Here is an 18,441-nt window from a genome sequence, read left to right on the forward strand (position 1 = left end):
TGTTCATAATTCATATCATCATGGTAATCTCCTGTTATGTGTGAGATTTAAATATAAGAAGCGGGTTTTTGACAAAACCATTTTCAGAACCAGCATGAAAAATGCAAGAACGCTTGCCCTTAGAAATTGGAACACCAAGGTTGTGGTCAGAGCTATCATTCCACAATATTTTTTTTTGTTATAACTGACATGTAGGATTCATCCGTGTAAACTATAGGTCTATTTCAGTTATAGTACTCTATAATAGCTCTTAAGTAATGTACTCTCAGATCCCAATTTTCTAATTTTTCTACTAAATTTTTACCATTTAAACCAAGTCTTTAATAATGTGCCATAAAGACCACAGACTTCCTTTAAAATTGATTTTCTCTTTTGCGACTGGTAATAGAGATTGAACAATAATGAGTTCACCAGTTCACCTTTATCAGTGTAAAAATTATAAATCGTTTCACGAATGACAGTTTTATCAAAGTTATTCACGGACATTTTGATTTATTATTTTTTTTTTTAGTAGTTGGGATTAGTTTTTGCTTCATTTAAAATCTTTGAATCCTACTGAATGAAATTCTTGTAGCTTGTGGGACATGTTACTGAACTTAAGAAGATCCAGTGCCTCTTCTGTCATAATGTTAAAAACATTAAACATGACCTCTCTTGTCTGGTTGTGGATAAGTAATCTTTTTCTTGTATACCCCACTACTTTCACCTTCCATGACAAAGCTCTAATCTTTTAAAGCTAATATAATACATTCACACAGACACAGTAATAAGCACATTACAATAGTGAAGAAGCAACTGAATGAATGCATACCCCCACCTCTGAAAATGTGTTTTGTCTATGGAAACGCTTCAAGGACAAACTTGTTGCTGTATTCAAAATCTATAAATGCTATGAACATATTTTTGTATTTTTAACTTGCCTTCCAAACTTAATTTGAGAACTAAGATTACTCCTTGTATTCTGTTTTTTCTGAAAGAGAACTGGTCTTCAACCAACATAACTTCCACTTCTAGTCTAGTTTTATCTTCAGTAAGTTGTACTTAACTTGGAAGCACGAAATGTTAAATGTTAAATGTTCAACATTTCTCATTTTTATCAGCTTCTGTTTGCTTTTGCAGAATTAACATAATGCTTTACTGAAATCCAAGAGTATTGCTCCAATCTCAAAAATCTTGAATTCAATGTTAACCAACTAATCCAATATTTTTCTTCAGACAGAATAGTATACTAGATAATACAATAACATCTGTTACATATAAGATAAGAAGAATTTTGTACATTTAGACACAACCAAACAAAAACATATAAAGTAGAAAAAAAATAAAAATGTAAATAATTTAAATAGAATGTAAAAAACACAATATGATGACTTCAATAGTACCCATGCTTGAACGATTGTATGTGTGCTTTCGCGCATATATGCACGTGCACATATGGAGGATATTCAATAATTAAAGAGACAAATTGATGTAGCAATGAAACAGTTTGTAGGAGGAGTTTTGTACTTTCATGACTTTAGGTTGGCATCGCTGCGATGAGCTGAGAACAGCTGATGGATAAAAATTGTTTTATTTATAACTTCAATATTGCATTTAACGTTGGCATGTCCACTTGAAGTTTCCATATAAGTTAAAAAACATTCAGTGATCCATTTTTTTGCTTTCTGAAGGTGAAAAACCAGTCAAAATCTTTTCTCGAATGATTTTACAGTATGGTGAAAGTTGTATCAACTGCGGAAATGTTTATAGGTGGGTAGAACAGTTCAAAAATGGTTGAACCTTAGTGACTGACGAGCATCATCCTGGTCGGCCAGTTGAAGTGTCAACTCGTTCGCTTGAAACCCGCATTGATGATTATTCGTCATGACCGACGTATTACAGTTGAACATACAACAAAAACAGTTGCAGTAATGTTGGCACAGTTCATAACATTATCAGTAACAAGCTCAAGTACAGCAAAACAAGAGCAAGGTGGGTCCTGAAAGAGTTAACACAACAACACAAGGAAACAAAATTCAAAGTGTGTACAGACTTGAAAGAACGCTATGAAAGGGAAGGTGACCCTTTTCTAAACAAGATTTTAACATATGATGAAACTTGAGTTTACCATTTTGAACCAGAGTCCAAAAGACGAAGTATGGGATGGAAGCACACCAGCTCACCTGTCCGAAAGAAATTCAGAATCCAAGCATCAGCGGAAAAAGTCATGTTGACCGTCTTTTGTGATTATTTGGAAAATCAGTTTACAATAAATAGTGTCTACTACTTAGACATGCTGATGAAGTAAAACCAGTAATGAGAGAAAAACATCGTGGATCTCAAAGAAAAGGTGTGATATTGGTATACAATAATGCTCACCCTCATACCACCCAGCGGACCCAAGAAACCATTGGAAAAATGGGTTGGTAGATACTGTCATATCCTCCTTACAGTCCAGATTTGGCTTCCTTGGATTTTATTTGTTTGATCCAGTCAAGGAGGCATTACATGGAAAAATGTTCAGCAACAATGAGGAGGTCAAAGAATTTGTGGGAAAGTGGCTCAAACAAAAGACAAAGACGTCTTTGCATCAGGTATAAAAAACTAGTTCATCGTTGGGACAAGTGTATTAATGTTGGTAGGGATTATGTAGAGAAGTAGTAAAAGTCTCATTTTGTAAAAACACACAGTTTTTTCTACATCAATTTGTCTCTTTAATTATTGAATGTCCCTCATATAAATATATATATATATATATATATATATATATATATATATATATTACATTTAATCTTATATATTCCACTTAAATTTTCTCCATAATTATTATAATCCCTTAAATATTTTAAAATATGGTTGTTAGGTTTGTATGTTTTCTTATATTTATCTTTATCATAAACATCAATAATCTTTTTCTATGATCTTATTCGTATACATGTATTGTCTGAAATAGTTATTAGTAAGTTCTTTATTATAATTCTACTGAAAAGTAAAACTATTTTGATGTTTGGTTGTTTGTTTTTTATAAATTCTTTCGACAATTCAATTATCAAAGCCATTGGAAACTGCTATTTATTTTATTGTATTTATTTTGTTTTTGAGTTTATCTGGGTTATTTTTGTGTATTGAACACTGAAAATGAAATTTTTATATGTGCCAGTTTTTTGTGACCATAGATGATTAGATTCTTTTTGTGTAGCGGTGTGATTTATGGTTGGTTTCCTGTAAATGGCTGTTTCTATAATACTGTTTCTGTTTATTTCACTTTCAATGTCCAAAATTGTATTTTCCTGTTAATTTCCATTTCAAAGTAAATTTTAAGTTATTATTATATTTATTAAGTACATTTAAAATAGTGATATGTTCACCATTTGTAAATAGATTGAATGTGACCAATATATCCTCCACATAACTAATCTAGAATAATATTCTTGTTCAAAATATCAGCAACTACTATGTTTGCTAAATGTTGTAAGAAAATTTCATTTGGTATTTTGGAGTGATAAAATACTCAAAACTTCTATTGTTATACAATTCTGATGGTATCTAGGTTTATTGGCATAGGTTGGATGTTAATTCTTATTGTAAGTAATAAGTATGATATTATTTCATTTACTTTAGCTACAGGTAACACATTGCCTTTATGTTACTTATTTTTTTAATTTTTTTATTCATTTAATACAATTAAAATAACAAAATAGAAACTCCTATTTAGGTTTTTCTCAGGAGTATCTAATTTCTCTTCACCTTTAAAAGAGCTAGATATAATAGAAACTTTAATAATGTTACTGGTTTTTAAGTACAATTAACAATTTAGTTGATATAAGAATTTTTTTGTCAGGATCCCACACCTTCAGTCATGATTGAATTCATTTAATTAAATTGTACTTAAATAAAGATATTAAAAAAATTAAAAATATACTATATTATTACAATAAACCATGTACATGATGCAATGTTTGTTACATAATTATGTAAAGTCTAATTAAATAAATTCAATCATGACTGAGGATGCGGAATCCTGTGAAAGTACTATCGTAAAATCAAGGTAAGATTTGTTTTATCTCTATGATCTGTACTAGGTGGTTTATGTTAATAAGATCAAAAATATAATTTAACAGTACAGAGAAATAATATGAATCTCAAAAAGATATATGTATATATATATATTTCAATAATAATATATACATATACATATTAAGTATTAGACAAATGTGGTAGTAATTGGTATGTGTATATTATATATACATGGCTCAATCAGGATATTGAAAGACTGAAAATTGAAAATGTTTATATAATTACAATTTATTAGTGTAAGAAAATAAATAACATAAGACAAATCATTAATAATGACAATGAAATTAAGAATAAAACAATATTCTAAGACAGTGATTACATTCAAAACAGAATGTATAGTAATTGTCAAGATTTATTTACAGGTCGTTAAATATAATTCAGTCCCATTGACAAAAGACATTAGTATGATCATTAGTCGTAACACTTTTAACTACTAATCTTGTATTGACTACAATAGCACAACAGATAAGACAAGTTTAAAGTTCTTTCACTGTAAATACCTTTGCTATTCACAAACAAAACTACCCTAACAGTTTATGAATAAGATTTAGTACATTATCTCTTTCACTTATAGTCTAACAGTAACTCAGCGAACCATTTCTTTTTTTTAGTGAACTGGAATTACTTGTGACATCACCTTAATCACGTACAACTTTGTACACACTAAAAATTTGCTCCTTCACTAACCTCCTCGCAAAATACTCTCTCGCAGACTGACATCTTGCAGAAGTCACACACAGACTTGATTCTCTTCTCGCAGATATGTGGTTAATTGAAACCCAACCACCAAATAACACTGGTATCCCATGATCTATTACTCAAATCTGAATAAAAGAAACTACCTTAATTAGAATTTGAACCTGGGAACTCTCGACTTCAGAATCAGCTGAGTTACAATGACAAATTTTACCTCTAAACCAACCAGGCAGATTGTTCCACCTCGCAGATATGAATGTCGTATCAGAGGTAATTCCTCTAGAACTTTTCTCTACATAAGATATCTCACACTCTAATAAAGGACTTCCATAGACTACTCGTTCCATTTCTTGTTTTACAATTATGCCTAGATTCCTTTTAAAATTTTTCTATCTATTACTCATTGCTTCATTCATTCTAAAATAATGAAATAATTGATTAATTCAAGTTCTTTAAAATATAATTTACAATTATTTAGATCTAAACAATACTGAGAATTGCATGAAAAAAACATAAAAATTATTAGCCTGCAATAAAGTGCTTTCATCACCAACAAGCTCCTAGTTTTTAATTTTATAGCTACATACATAAATATACTGGTAAGATGAATTTATTTGTCAATCAAAATTTCTTTGAACACATTAAAGACTAACATAAATTAAAATTCAAAACGATCTAATTTCATAAAATCTATTTTTTACAAATACAAAATAACAAACATAAAAATGATGAACCATCACTCTTAATGAACCAAACAATTTTTTAAGATTTTAAAACACTAAGAGATTTTTTTTTTAAACTATTATCCTGGCTATAATTAATTTGCATTTTTAAACCCAGATCTGAAAATAAAACTTGATACTCAGTCTACTGTTACATGCAAAAATGATCAGGGATAACATTTTTTCTTTTCTTTTAATATTTTTTTTTTTTTTTTTTTTTTTTTTTTTTACATTAAATATTTTTGATTGTATAGTAGTGATCCTTATAATCAGTTTTCAAGAACATAATATTTCATAATACATATCAATTTGACAAATTCTGATGTTAACAGATCTGAAAGTATTTTTCCTTTATGCAGCACTTTGCACCTACTTACACACATTAATCCTAAGTTGAGTTTAAGGCCTAAGCATTAGGAACTAGAAATAAATTTGAATAGGAAATCCAATTATAAAATACCTTGGCAAGGAAAAATAAATTTTTTCTCTGTTATTTTTCTTTTGAATTTATTTAAATTGCACAAATTTTATAATTTTAATTTTGATTCCAGACGTGTTTCATGATTAGTTTATTCTTTGATTTTAATTTAAATTGCAAAAGCCTACTAAAATGTATCATCATGTGTATTATGGTTTTGTTTTTTTTTTTAATTTTGATTGCTTTATTAAATAATCATGATATTGATATCAGTTTTTAATAAAAACAGCAACAATTCTGTGAAGCTCAACATTTCCAGTAACCCATCCCAACTCAACTTTATTACATACCTAGTAATTAACCTAGTAATTATATTGCTTATTATTTAACTAATAATTATTGGATTTACTATATTAACTGTACAACCTTATTTTCTTTGCAGGAGGAGTTTTTGTTGTACTTCTTTGTGGTTTAGCTATAGCAGTCATTGTTGCAATATTTGAATTCTGCTACAATTCAAAACAAATCACAAAAATGGAAAGGGTAAGATAAATTAAAATTATACATTGTCAGAGGTATATCTAGCACTTGAAAACAATACTTATATAATGATCACAAAAATATAATGAAAAAATTAATAATGTACACATTCCACATAACATTTTGCATCCATAAATATAACTAATTTCTACACTGTCAAGAAACTACCAGCATACAACATTAATGGCTTAAAACATTCAATTTATTATATCTAATAGTGGATTTACTCATTTGTAGTCTCCCTGCTGAAACGTTTTGAAAAACTTCACACAATACACAATGAAAAACATACAAATAAAATATTATCATTATGTTCATGATAACATAAAAGGAAACTAAAACTGTAAACGTTATCAGTCATCAACAAATTATTGTATATTCTTATCTGGATAAATAAAATATAAATTTAAACAAATTATATAAATTAATAAATAGTAATTTATATAATTTAATAATTATATAATAATATATACATATATATAATTATAATATATTTATTATATTAAGTTATATTACACAGAGTGAGCAACATAAAATCGAACCCATGATGAAACCGCTACCCAACACTATTTATGAAAGACTCTCACACAACTAGCGCGACTAGTGGATGTATATGTTACTATTGATTGTTGCTGCTGTTTTTCAGTTGGTTACGTGTCAGTGCAGTATATGTTTTGTTGGAGTGTAGTTGTGTTTGTGTAAAATGCCCTATTATATTCGTTCTGGATCATTTGAAGATTCACCTCAAGTATTCTTAGGAAAATTTCCGAATGCCTGTATTCCAACGAAGAGTAGCAAACACAATTTAGTTAAAAAATGGCATACAACAGGTTCGGTTTCAAATACAAAACAAAATAGGCAACCTTCTGTTAGGACTCCACAGGCTGTTGCTGATATTGAAATGAGAATTACTGCCAGTCCAAAAAAAATCGCTACGCAAGTTATCCCAACAATTTGGTGTTAAATACACATCTTGTCATAAAATTCTTCATGAATTAAAATTGAAACCATACCGCATTACAACTGGAGACAGACAAACCAAAATGACTTGATTATTGCAACTGGCTTCTCGAAAACATTGTTGTTGAGCAGACAGACCTGATGTCATACTTTATGTCAGAAGAGACATGGTTTCATATATCCGGCCATGTTAATTCGCAGAACACCAGGTATTGGATGGCAAAGAATTCTCATGAGATATTCGAGTGCCCACCTCACAATGAGAAAATTGGTGCAATTGAACTGTGCTCCGAATACAAACATAAAAAGCAAACATGATCAATTGACTTATGCAAAAAAAAGTCATTTACAAGCACAATGTTGAAACCAGAACTGTACAGTTTAATAAAACTACAAAGCCACGGGCTACATTATCTAAAATCGTTACTGTTTTAGCCAAGAAGGGTCACAGAGTATTGAAATTACCTCTTCATTCTCTGAAAGTAAATCCGATTAAAAAAAAAATTTTGGCAGTTAAGAGTATGTTGTGAAAAAAATGTTAATTTTTAATTAGGTGATGTTATTGCATTAATTGAAGAAAGAGCAAATTCATTATTAATGCTAAATAAAAATCGAAGGTACAACCATGTCAAGAAAATAGAAACATCTTGTTTCTGAAAACTAATTGAAAATGTCATTATTAATGTAAATGATGAAAAAAAAAACCTGTATAATTTACGTAACTGTGCATTAACAAATATTGAAATTTAATCATCATTTGCAAACTAAAATCAGTAAAAATTCAGTATTCTTCAATGTGTAATTTACATTTTCCAGGCAGTAGGATTTAAAGCTAATTTAATTTTTCTAAATACTAACTATGAGAACCCAATAAGCCATAGGAAAGAAATGCAAACGATTAAATTATCAGCACACCTACACACTAAATGTAAATTGTTTTTTACCATGCCAGAAAGTCAGCCCTCTTGGTCCTGAATGTCTACACATTAACATAGATCTTATTGAGGGATGAGAAATCCAGCAATATCTTTTAACAGTCTTAGACTAATAAAAACTGATCTATTCTAGGTTAAAAGCTTTAAATTACTGCCACCGGTTCAAAATTTATTTTCACAATGCATCTAAGAACTGAAAATATCTCAGTTTAAAAGACTAGTATATTCTTTAAGTTCGCAGATGACATTGTCTTAAATGACTCTTATCAAAACTCCTATTTCCACCTTGCCTATAAATACACCTACCAACTGGATAAAGTTAAGTTAAATGATTTCTTGCATCAATTTTGAAGTTATTCAGACAAAACAACTCTGTCTTTGAAGGATTCTAAAAATGAAATCTTTCATGTCATACAAACAGATTTAATATATAAAATGTTTTTTTTTTTTTAGCACAACTATGAGTAGTTTAATAGTATAGTTTTATACTGAAGGCAACTTCATTAAGGTGATCTCCTATCCAAGAGCTAACAAATGCAACCATTTTCACATAGAACAGTAAGAATAGCAGGTCATTCAAATGGTTAGTACAGTGTACCTTCATGATACCATTCATTCCCTTTTCATCTGTCAAATGCTCTAGTACATTCTTAATAGGATTTACATTTGATACAGCTATTTTAAAAAACCACTACCTGCACAATGTTGTGAAAACAGGCCTAGTAAACCATACTCATCACATGAACAATGTCATACATAGCAAATCAGCCTACCGTGAAATAAATAATATATTTTACCTCTTTTAGCTTCACATCTTTACTTCCTGAATACCAACTATAAAAAATTAACCAATAACAACATATGAGAAATTAACTAGTTTTCTTATGTTTAGTGAATAAAAAATATTAAAACCATGTTTCAAAGCTTTTTTCAGGTTGACTACTGTTTCAGAGAAGCAGCATGGCAGTTTCCCTAGAATTACCACCTGATCTACATTTACACCAAAATAACGATCTTGAAATTCCTAAGGTTCATCAGAACTCTTAACTGTTCTTACTGTGATCTTGATCTACAGCTTCAATCTGTTGTGAAAAAACTGAATTACCATATTTGTAAAATATTTGTGAATCCGGTGATAACAGAAATAAAAAAAAATTTTTTAATTTATTTTTATAGCTATTGTGTACTGAGAGTACAGAATTATCCCAGTAGTTAATATATTAATCCAAATTTTAATAATAGTTAATAACCTACTAATTGTTGAAAATGTATACTTTTTAAAACAGTATGTTATATACGTAAATAGAATGTAAAATAGCAAAACAACAGTATACTTATTTTGTAGACAAAGCAATAGAAAACCAAATTTAGCTGCTAAATATTGAAACTGTGTTCACTCTTTTATTTTGTTTGCATTTCTCTGATGAAATCATAAATGTAAATATGCGATTAATTATTAAACAAAAAATGTTCTGTATTTTTAAGTACCATACAGTTTTATAAAACAAAATTAAAATTTGTAAATATACATTTTATTGAAAATAGAACTTGTGTTATCATTTTTTATATATTAATATAATGTCACTGTTTATGTTTGTAATATTATTTTTTAATGATTTTTATTTATGGAGATAAATAATGCTTATTCAGATGTCCACTAGGAGCACTATGTAAGAAAAAAAATACAGTAATATATTAATGGTGAAATACACATTATATATATTACTATTTAATATTATAGCCTAAATTTATATTGTTCATAAAAATTAAATTTATTGCCTTAACTCGCCATAATTAAAAATGTCATATAAAAAAAAATATTACTTATTTACAATACCAGCAGCACCTCTAATTTTTTGTGTGAAACAAATTTATTAATAAAACTACAGCATTATCCCACATTCGATTGTTATACTTTTGAACTGGATCCTTGGTAAGAGATCTTTACCTTTATTTGCTGGAGCAACAGTTTATACAAAATAGCATGAAGTTGCTGTTTACTTATATGGATATCAAATTGACAAGATCACTTGATCCTGTCCACATACTATAATTTTTTTTTTAACAAATTTAGAATTAATTGTGAACAAAAAATTACTCACTTCTATAATAAACTAAGTATCCACTAGTTTGAAGACATTTGGCAAGTCACTTAAATGTAACAAGTAATTAAAATCCCTCATCTTGTACAAGAATATGCAGTTTTATTTAACTATAATTGAACTTTAAAATAGTTTTATCATAGCAGTTTTATTTTTTAAACAAATTAATTAATGATTTGCTAATATGATCTTAGTACACCAGGTTTGTTTAGTAGGATTGATGTTAGAAACGTAACTCATCTACTTTTTACTGATTAATGACATTTATTTTTTATGGCTTTATCTTTCTAACAAATTAAACAGCAAAGTTTTTGACAATACAAACTAAAATTAAAACAATTATAAGATTCAGTTATGGTAAAAACTGACTAATTATTGTTCTTACTTAGATTTCAGTAACTATAATCTGGTTATTTTTATTGGTGCCACCAATTTATTTTTTATTTTAAAAATTGAATTGCAGTAAACTCTTTATGTTTAATTAACAGATAATTCTCCAACAGTTTAATTTAATTTAATTTCAAAGTGATCCTTTTAAACTACATATGTTTACAGTTGTAATTTTTTTGTAAATTACAATTTCAAACAGGATAGTGGATGAGAGATTATTCGCATTATTCATTAAAAAGAGTGAAACAAGTGAAGGGCTACATCAAATTAAATTAATTTAAGTAAATCAATAATGATGTTAGCATTTGTCTGATTAAGAAAATTATATAAATAGAATTGCTCTTACTTCAAATAACTTATTCAAAATAGTAGGATCAAAACTGAAATCTATAAAAGAATGTAGAAGTTAATATACATAAAATTATAGGTGTAGCAACTATTGTAAATACGAACTAAAAATATTATCATAGAAAAATTTTAAACAGCTATTTTAGATGATATTTTAAAATAATAGAATTCTGGATTAATTTATTTTTATTATGCTTGAGAAGGATACAGTGGCAAACTAATTGTACTGATTCCAAAAAGAAACAAACTCATTATAATAAGTATCCCAAATGTAAGTGTGATTTTATTTTCAGAGATAGGCTCATTTCAAAGCACATCTGACTACATTGAGATACAGATTTTTATTTATGAGGAGCAAAGAAAGGATCTGTTTAAAAGAATAATCCTCACACCCTGGATAAACTGAAAAATAGCATCACTGAATTTGTTAAATATAATTGATCCTTTGGTCCATAAGCATGTATTTTCAAACATGTTGAAATGTGTTCAGGAGAGCATAGAGGAAAATGGTGGCCATATTCAGATTCTTTGTAAATAAAAATTCACTGTTGTTAGTATTATTCCTGTTTCTATTATTATTACTATTATTTGAATACAATTAATTAAATTTTTATAAACACTGGTGTCCAGTTATATAGAGACATCCATTGTATGGTGGGTATCATAAACCTACAGCAGTAAAAGACAAGTCACTCACTAAAATACCATATTTCATTTCCAAAAATAATTACCACCGCATGTTAGGCTTCAAAAGGAAAATCAGTGAAGTGATTTGTCACTAGCTTCTTTACGAAGGTAATATGTTGCTGCAGCATGTTAAACTTACCAAAATGCAAGTGATATTTAGCCCTTTACTCATTTCACCACAAAGGATGATCCACCAGAAAAATGAAAGGTGGATTATATGTAGCTTCCATTCAAAATGTTCTTCCATTCATAAAAAAAAAGAATGTGCCAGTATAAGAGCATTAGTGAAACAGGTTCAGTTAGATAACTGAAATTATTGAAATTTATTGGCAAATTTTGAAAGGAAGGTTTGAGAGGTTGTGGATATGAATAAACAGAGCAGAGAGATCATGAGTGAACAACATTTTTGTTTAAAACTTTAACAAAACAGACCCAGTTACATAAAGTGTTTTTAAAAACTTACTTCAAAACTTTTTCAGTCAAATTTGTGACCATCCTCACTGATTGGTTCTGATGTTTTCATATTAGAATCAATTATACTGAATTACACTGAATACATTAGAATCAGTTTCTACTGGTAGTATATTTTAATTAGACAGATATTGAGAATGTAGTTCTCAATTATTCTCAATTATGAAAAGTACATGCAGTTTGAATCATGTTTGTTCATTAAGTATATATTGATTTATGCATTTTTTATGTTTATTCTTTTCATAATGTTCAATTGTGTAAAGCTTACATCTTAATAAGGATGATTGAAATTAAAAGAAGACATGAAAAAAAATGTGTTTTGAGAATAGTCACATAATTTTGTCCCAAGATATTGCGGACACAAAACCAAATGGTTCAGGATATGTAAAAAATTAAAACAAGAAAGTGTTCTATCCAATGCACTACTCACCATCATGATAAAGGAAATGAATAGACATTTTACAAAAATTATTTTCAAATGATGTGAAGGAAAAGAATAAAATGTACAGATTAGTCAGAATACTTGGAAAGAGGTTATGAGCAAGCATAAGCCAAAATTGATTTTATCATCAGATAAATGATGATATTTCATACAGTAATATATATTTGTAATGAAATTTCATAGTTAGATTCCCAATCTTGAAATAAACAAATATTAATATACTTTTTTTAACCTAAAACAACATGTGAAATGTTGTAAATGTCTATTTTATTTCATTTTTATTTTATAATAGTCAAGTAAAAGATGTTTAAAATTCTAAGATCAAATTTTTTGTCACAACTTATAAGAATTGGTCTTATAAACTTATATTCAAAATCATACTGTTCTACTTTCATGAGATGCTTAAATGTTGGCTCATTCATTTCTCATAAACTTCCAAAACTTAATCTAAGATCTATTGTAACAGATACACTGAACTTTTTGTGACAGAGCAATACTAAATCTTTTTTTGTTTTTATTGTAATATTCAACAATAAAAAATATACTTAATTTCTTTCTATTGTATATTTACTTCCATAAAAAAATCTAGTTGCTAATATCATGACCTAGACAACTTCAACAGAATTTTTCTTTTTGATAAAACATAAATTTAACTTTTATAAGTGATATCATTCTAGGGTAAAGTGCATTGATGGTGTTTTGTGAAAAAATGATGAAATTCTGTTTTCTAAACTGTTTACCAGTTTTAGTTCTTTCACTTATTTTGTATTTGTTTATTTTTTGTTATTGTTTTGCGGAAGATTGAAAACTGCCCTCAGTCAGATTCTTTTTATTTTAAACAACATTTGTTTACTTATTCCACATAATTTTCTAACTTTTCAAACATTAATCTAATGATTATAGATTATCTTGATTAGTTTAATCTAGATGATTATAGGAGTGATATCTCTAAAGTAAAGACCGCTGGAAAATGTCTCTCCTTAAGATTGTCCTTAAGGATGTCTGGATCAGTTGGAAGACCCTTCTAACAAACTGAAACTTCTATAAATCACTAAGCATTAGGGAAAAGCCCAGGAGTGAAGCATTAATTTATCAAAAGAGTGAAAGGTATTGTAAAGGTAAGATAATAGTAACATGTATTGTTTTTTGTTTTTTTTTTCAATTACAAGGAAAGATTGTAAATAATTGGTGATTTTAAATAAGAGAGATTTGTAACACCTTTAAGTACCTCACTTAGTTCATCCTACATATTCAGTGTTGCCTCTTAATGTATTCAGCTGTTGATAAAATATTATTACGAGGGATATCTCTAAAGTAAAGACCGATGGGAATGGGCAATTTCTCTCCTTAAGGTTGGCGAACCTGAGTCATTCATGGCACGCTAGTAATGTACATACTGCAATGTTGTCTGTAAGTTGTCGCATTGTAGTACCTTTGATTACATGTGAGTTTTTACGTTATAAAATAAGTTGTAAAATCAATGTTGCTACTGACTGAAATACGTGGAGTCACACATTTTTTAAACCATCAAAACATTAAGCCGGCTGAAATTCATAGGCAGTTGATTGCTGTGTACAATGGTATGGTACTGTAATGAATGAAAGAAACGAAAGAACCTGTAAGTTGAGTTTGAAATGAATATATATCAATAATTTGAATAGGTGTATTAAGATATATATATAAAACCATAATGGTTGTAGGAAACCTGACATAAGTCACAAGTCACTTAAAAAAATTACTTGGTCATTCCCAAGAATAACAAACATCTCACACCAAACTAGGCAACAGAAGTTTTTCTCATAAAATGCAGGCATTATTTAGCCCTACAAGTAACACCTTTATTGTGTTCACCACAAAGACTGGCAGTAAAGTGATTACTCTTTGAGAAAGCAACTCTGGCAGATATCTCTTGTGTTTTAAAAATGCAATAAAAACTGAGACAAATAATTACAAGCAATCAATTATTGTACCACCCACTGCTGTGAAACTGTCCTTTATATTAATTTGAGATATAAAACATTAGTAATGACAACTGAACTAAATTTTATAATAAAATGTTTTCAGTCATCTTGGTGACAACTTCACTAAAAATGGTAATTGTTCAAAAACATATTATACAGTTTGTGGTTTGGTGTGTCACTTTATTACAGCAAGTATTCCATGTCAGGCTTACATTAGTGAACCAAAAATACAGTTGCATATATATGGCACATATCAGGTACAATGGGCCAAAACATGAAGTGAAAAACTTGCCAATTCAAAATATGAGAATGAATAAGCAAGCATTGTATATAAATATGTCATGTCCACTTATGGAGCAGGAACTATGTTTCTGAGATTACATAACAGTTTCCAGTTTTAGGGTCAACATCATAAAAAACTGTACTCCTAATAAAACTTATCATCATGAAAACCAATCCCTGTATTGAAATGGATCATGTAGTGATCAATTCACCACTAGAAATTATAAATTCAGACCAACAAACAGAGGTATGAGAAAGAAAGAAATAACTAAATAGGTTAAAAGAATGAGAGGTCGCTGAAACGTAATCCACACTCGCTCATAACTCTCAAAAGTAAAGAAATAGCCAAATAAAATAAATAAGGAAAATAGTACAAAAAAAAATACTACAAAAACCTTAATTTATTTTTCCTCATATCACCAATTACAGCTACAAATTGGTCGATGACTTTTGGATAGTCAGTATAAGCCACGATGCGACACCCACTTAGCAACCTTAACTGCAGAAGTGAATCAAATTCCACCACTTACAATAAGGGACGCAGCACACTGTCCGGTTTGATAAAATGGTTGCTAAAATGCATCCTTTCATCGACTATTTTTCGTGTTCGCGACATCGATACGCCGACTCGCCCCCTCACCATCAAACGGCCTTTGAGAACCATCATAGAGGGGTTCTCTGAGCTAAACGATGTCTTATATTGATGACCCTTTAAACAACATAGAATGCTGCAATAATGCAACATCTACCCCCTACTTATGGCGATCTCGCCAAGTTCAATCTGCGCATTGTAAGCGCCCTACCCATTTAATTGCCAAATTTTAACCATCTTACGATATTCAACTGTAATACCTTACGTTAGACCTCTTATAACATGCTCAAGTTTCACTATTTATAGATTGCTACGGTATTTTTGAAGACGTCTGCAGTTAACACATGTCGGGCCCACCGACTACTTCGGATACTGCTCTCGTTTATTTTTCCCATCACCAAAATGGAAGCACACTACCACCAGATTTTACATAGTTCAGCTGTGAGTCGAAACTGGTCGCACTTTTAGCAACGATGAACATCTACAAATTCTTTGGCCTTACACGAAGAGAAGACAGTAAACAACTTATCCTCAGACTGGACGCCTTACAATAGTTCAGAACTCACCTGGAAGAACACATGGTAACGCTCTGCTTCACGCCTACCCATCATGAATAACAATTGACAATAGAGGTTGAAGGCGGCCTCTGCCATTTGGGTTATCCGATCCGGCATGAGAAACATTAACTCTTCCACAAATAAACGTCCATCAATATCATACACGATGACCCAAGAGGACGTCTCTTCCTGTCATGTCTGTTTAACTTACATCGAGGAAGTCAGATATACCTTTACCTCAAAATCTTCGGCAACTACAACTAGCTTCTTTGTATATTTCGAATTCTCAGTCTGGGCGTCTGTCCATTACCGATGTCTGGGATATATTCTCGCAGCTAGTTTCAGGAATTTTCGCAGCTCTTCTATTGAACCGGAAGTCTTGAGTTCGATGATGGCCGTGCTGCTGCTGTATAATACTACTCTTGGGTGTGCCCAAAACGAAGTGTATGTTTCAAAAAGGGGTAGAAAAATTATCATAGAACCGTAACCCACGACTGTAAAGCCTGTGTAAACAGGCTTTACAGACTTTAACTGTAAAGCCTGTGTAAACAGCCGAGTAAAACTTCAGAAGTACATTGGTGTACTGTTTGATGAAAGTTTGCATTATAGCAATCGCTTTAACATACATGGCAGTGTGTCGGGTCCGTTATTGTGAGTGGTGCAATTTCATTCACTTCTGCAACTGAGGTTGCTCAGCGGCAGTGGCTTATGCTGACGATGGGCTCTTCCTGGCCGATCAACAATCGTGGAAGGAGGTTGAATTCCAAGCCACACAAGCGTGCAGGATACTCGACCTAAAAGTTCATCAACGTAACACGACGTTTACTCATTCTTATGAAATTTGGATGTTAGTGTACGCTTGCAATAGCAAACGCCGTATGGATAGCACGGTAAGTAATTTTCAAATAATAAGGGGCGAGTTAAAGAAAAAGAGAGAGCGAGTGAGAAAGAGAGTGGGTTCGTGTACTGACTCAAACTCAGTATATAGGTTCCAGTTAATATAAAATAATCCGTTGTTTCATTGTGTAAAATCTAATACTTTTATTTTTTTCTAACATATACCTGCCCATATTCATACTATGACAGGATTTAATTAATTTCTACTTACGTCCTGAAATTAACCCAATTGAGTTGGTTTGAGCGAACATAAAGTCAGGTAGCGAACAAAAATGTCTCTCATTGGAGAAATATAAATGATATAAAAGAAATTCCTGAGAAAAAGTTTCTGAACTGCCAGTGGAATATTGAAAGCAATGTTGCAAACATGGACTAACAATAGAAAAAAATTATGAAATAGATAGAGAGTTGCCGACATGCAAACTGACAGCACCAATGAGTCATACTCATCGAACAATGTGAGATATAGATGGGATTGAGCCGCTTGATTAAAAAATCCTTATCTACCCTAATTACCTGTTAACTAAATAAACAAACAAAAAATTGTAAAGAATAAATGAAATTTCAAAAAGAAATAAAAATTGTAATTGTATAACTAAAAAAAAACATAAATAGTCTAGCAAATAAAAAAATAAAAAAATAAAAAAAATATAGCTGATTGAACAACAATAAATATAAATAAAAATAACAAAAGGGAAATAGTCAGATGTTATGTGTCTATGAGCATTCAGTGCACTGTTGAGCATCTAACAGCTGTTACTTCCTTCTAAGATAACCCTTGTATATTGGCTGAGTTTTATCATATATTTACAAAAAGGTATATGTATATATATATATATATATATATATATATATATACATATACCTTTTTGTAATATTATATACTATAAACATATAATATATAGTATAACATACTATATATTACAAAATGTATTTACAGTGTGTTATAAAAATGGAAATAGATATGACATCTACAAATAACATAAACAATTAATTCTAATAACCAATGTAAATTTTTCTCTGTGTAAAATTTGTTAGTGTAATATAAACTCAAGGGATAGTTTAAAACATATAATTTAAATTCTGTTGACAAAAACTGAATTATTAATATTTTTTTGGTTAATGTTGGCTACTGGTTAATACAGGAGTTTTTTTTTTTATTTACTTTAAAAGTAAACTAATAACTTGCAATTAATTTTATAATTTCACGACTGCTGGAATTACTTCTATAATATATAATAATACTTCTATCTAATATAATTAAATATAATTGTTACGTTTCAGAAGGAAAAGGATTTTACATGCCAACTGAAAAATTAAAAACAATTATTTTTTTCTAATGGCTTTCTATTACTTAATATTACTTAAGTCAACAATGAGTGTCC

At 29.6% G+C, this 18,441-nt stretch overlaps 2 protein-coding genes across 3 annotated transcripts in view; one reads left to right on the plus strand and one right to left on the minus strand.

The window, feature by feature from the left end:
* LOC142326650 (glutamate receptor ionotropic, kainate 2-like) overlaps positions 1-9,812 on the plus strand; it is a 70,836-nt gene extending 61,024 nt beyond the window's left edge. For both annotated transcript variants that reach the window (XM_075369246.1, XM_075369248.1), the window contains 2 exons: positions 6,335-6,435; positions 9,279-9,812. In XM_075369246.1, coding sequence (XP_075225361.1) covers positions 6,335-6,435; positions 9,279-9,374 — 197 coding nt within the window. In that variant the 3' untranslated portion in view covers positions 9,375-9,812. The remainder of the gene's footprint in view (positions 1-6,334; positions 6,436-9,278) is intronic.
* LOC142326652 (WD repeat and FYVE domain-containing protein 2-like) overlaps positions 4,309-18,441 on the minus strand; it is a 44,299-nt gene continuing 30,166 nt past the window's right edge. Inside the window, exon 3 of the transcript XR_012756825.1 lies at positions 4,309-5,169. The gene's annotated coding sequence lies outside the window, so the exon portion shown is untranslated. The remainder of the gene's footprint in view (positions 5,170-18,441) is intronic.

This window comes from Lycorma delicatula, chromosome 6 (genome assembly GCF_047948215.1).
Source record: "Lycorma delicatula isolate Av1 chromosome 6, ASM4794821v1, whole genome shotgun sequence".
NCBI classification, from domain to species: Eukaryota; Metazoa; Arthropoda; class Insecta; order Hemiptera; family Fulgoridae; genus Lycorma; species Lycorma delicatula.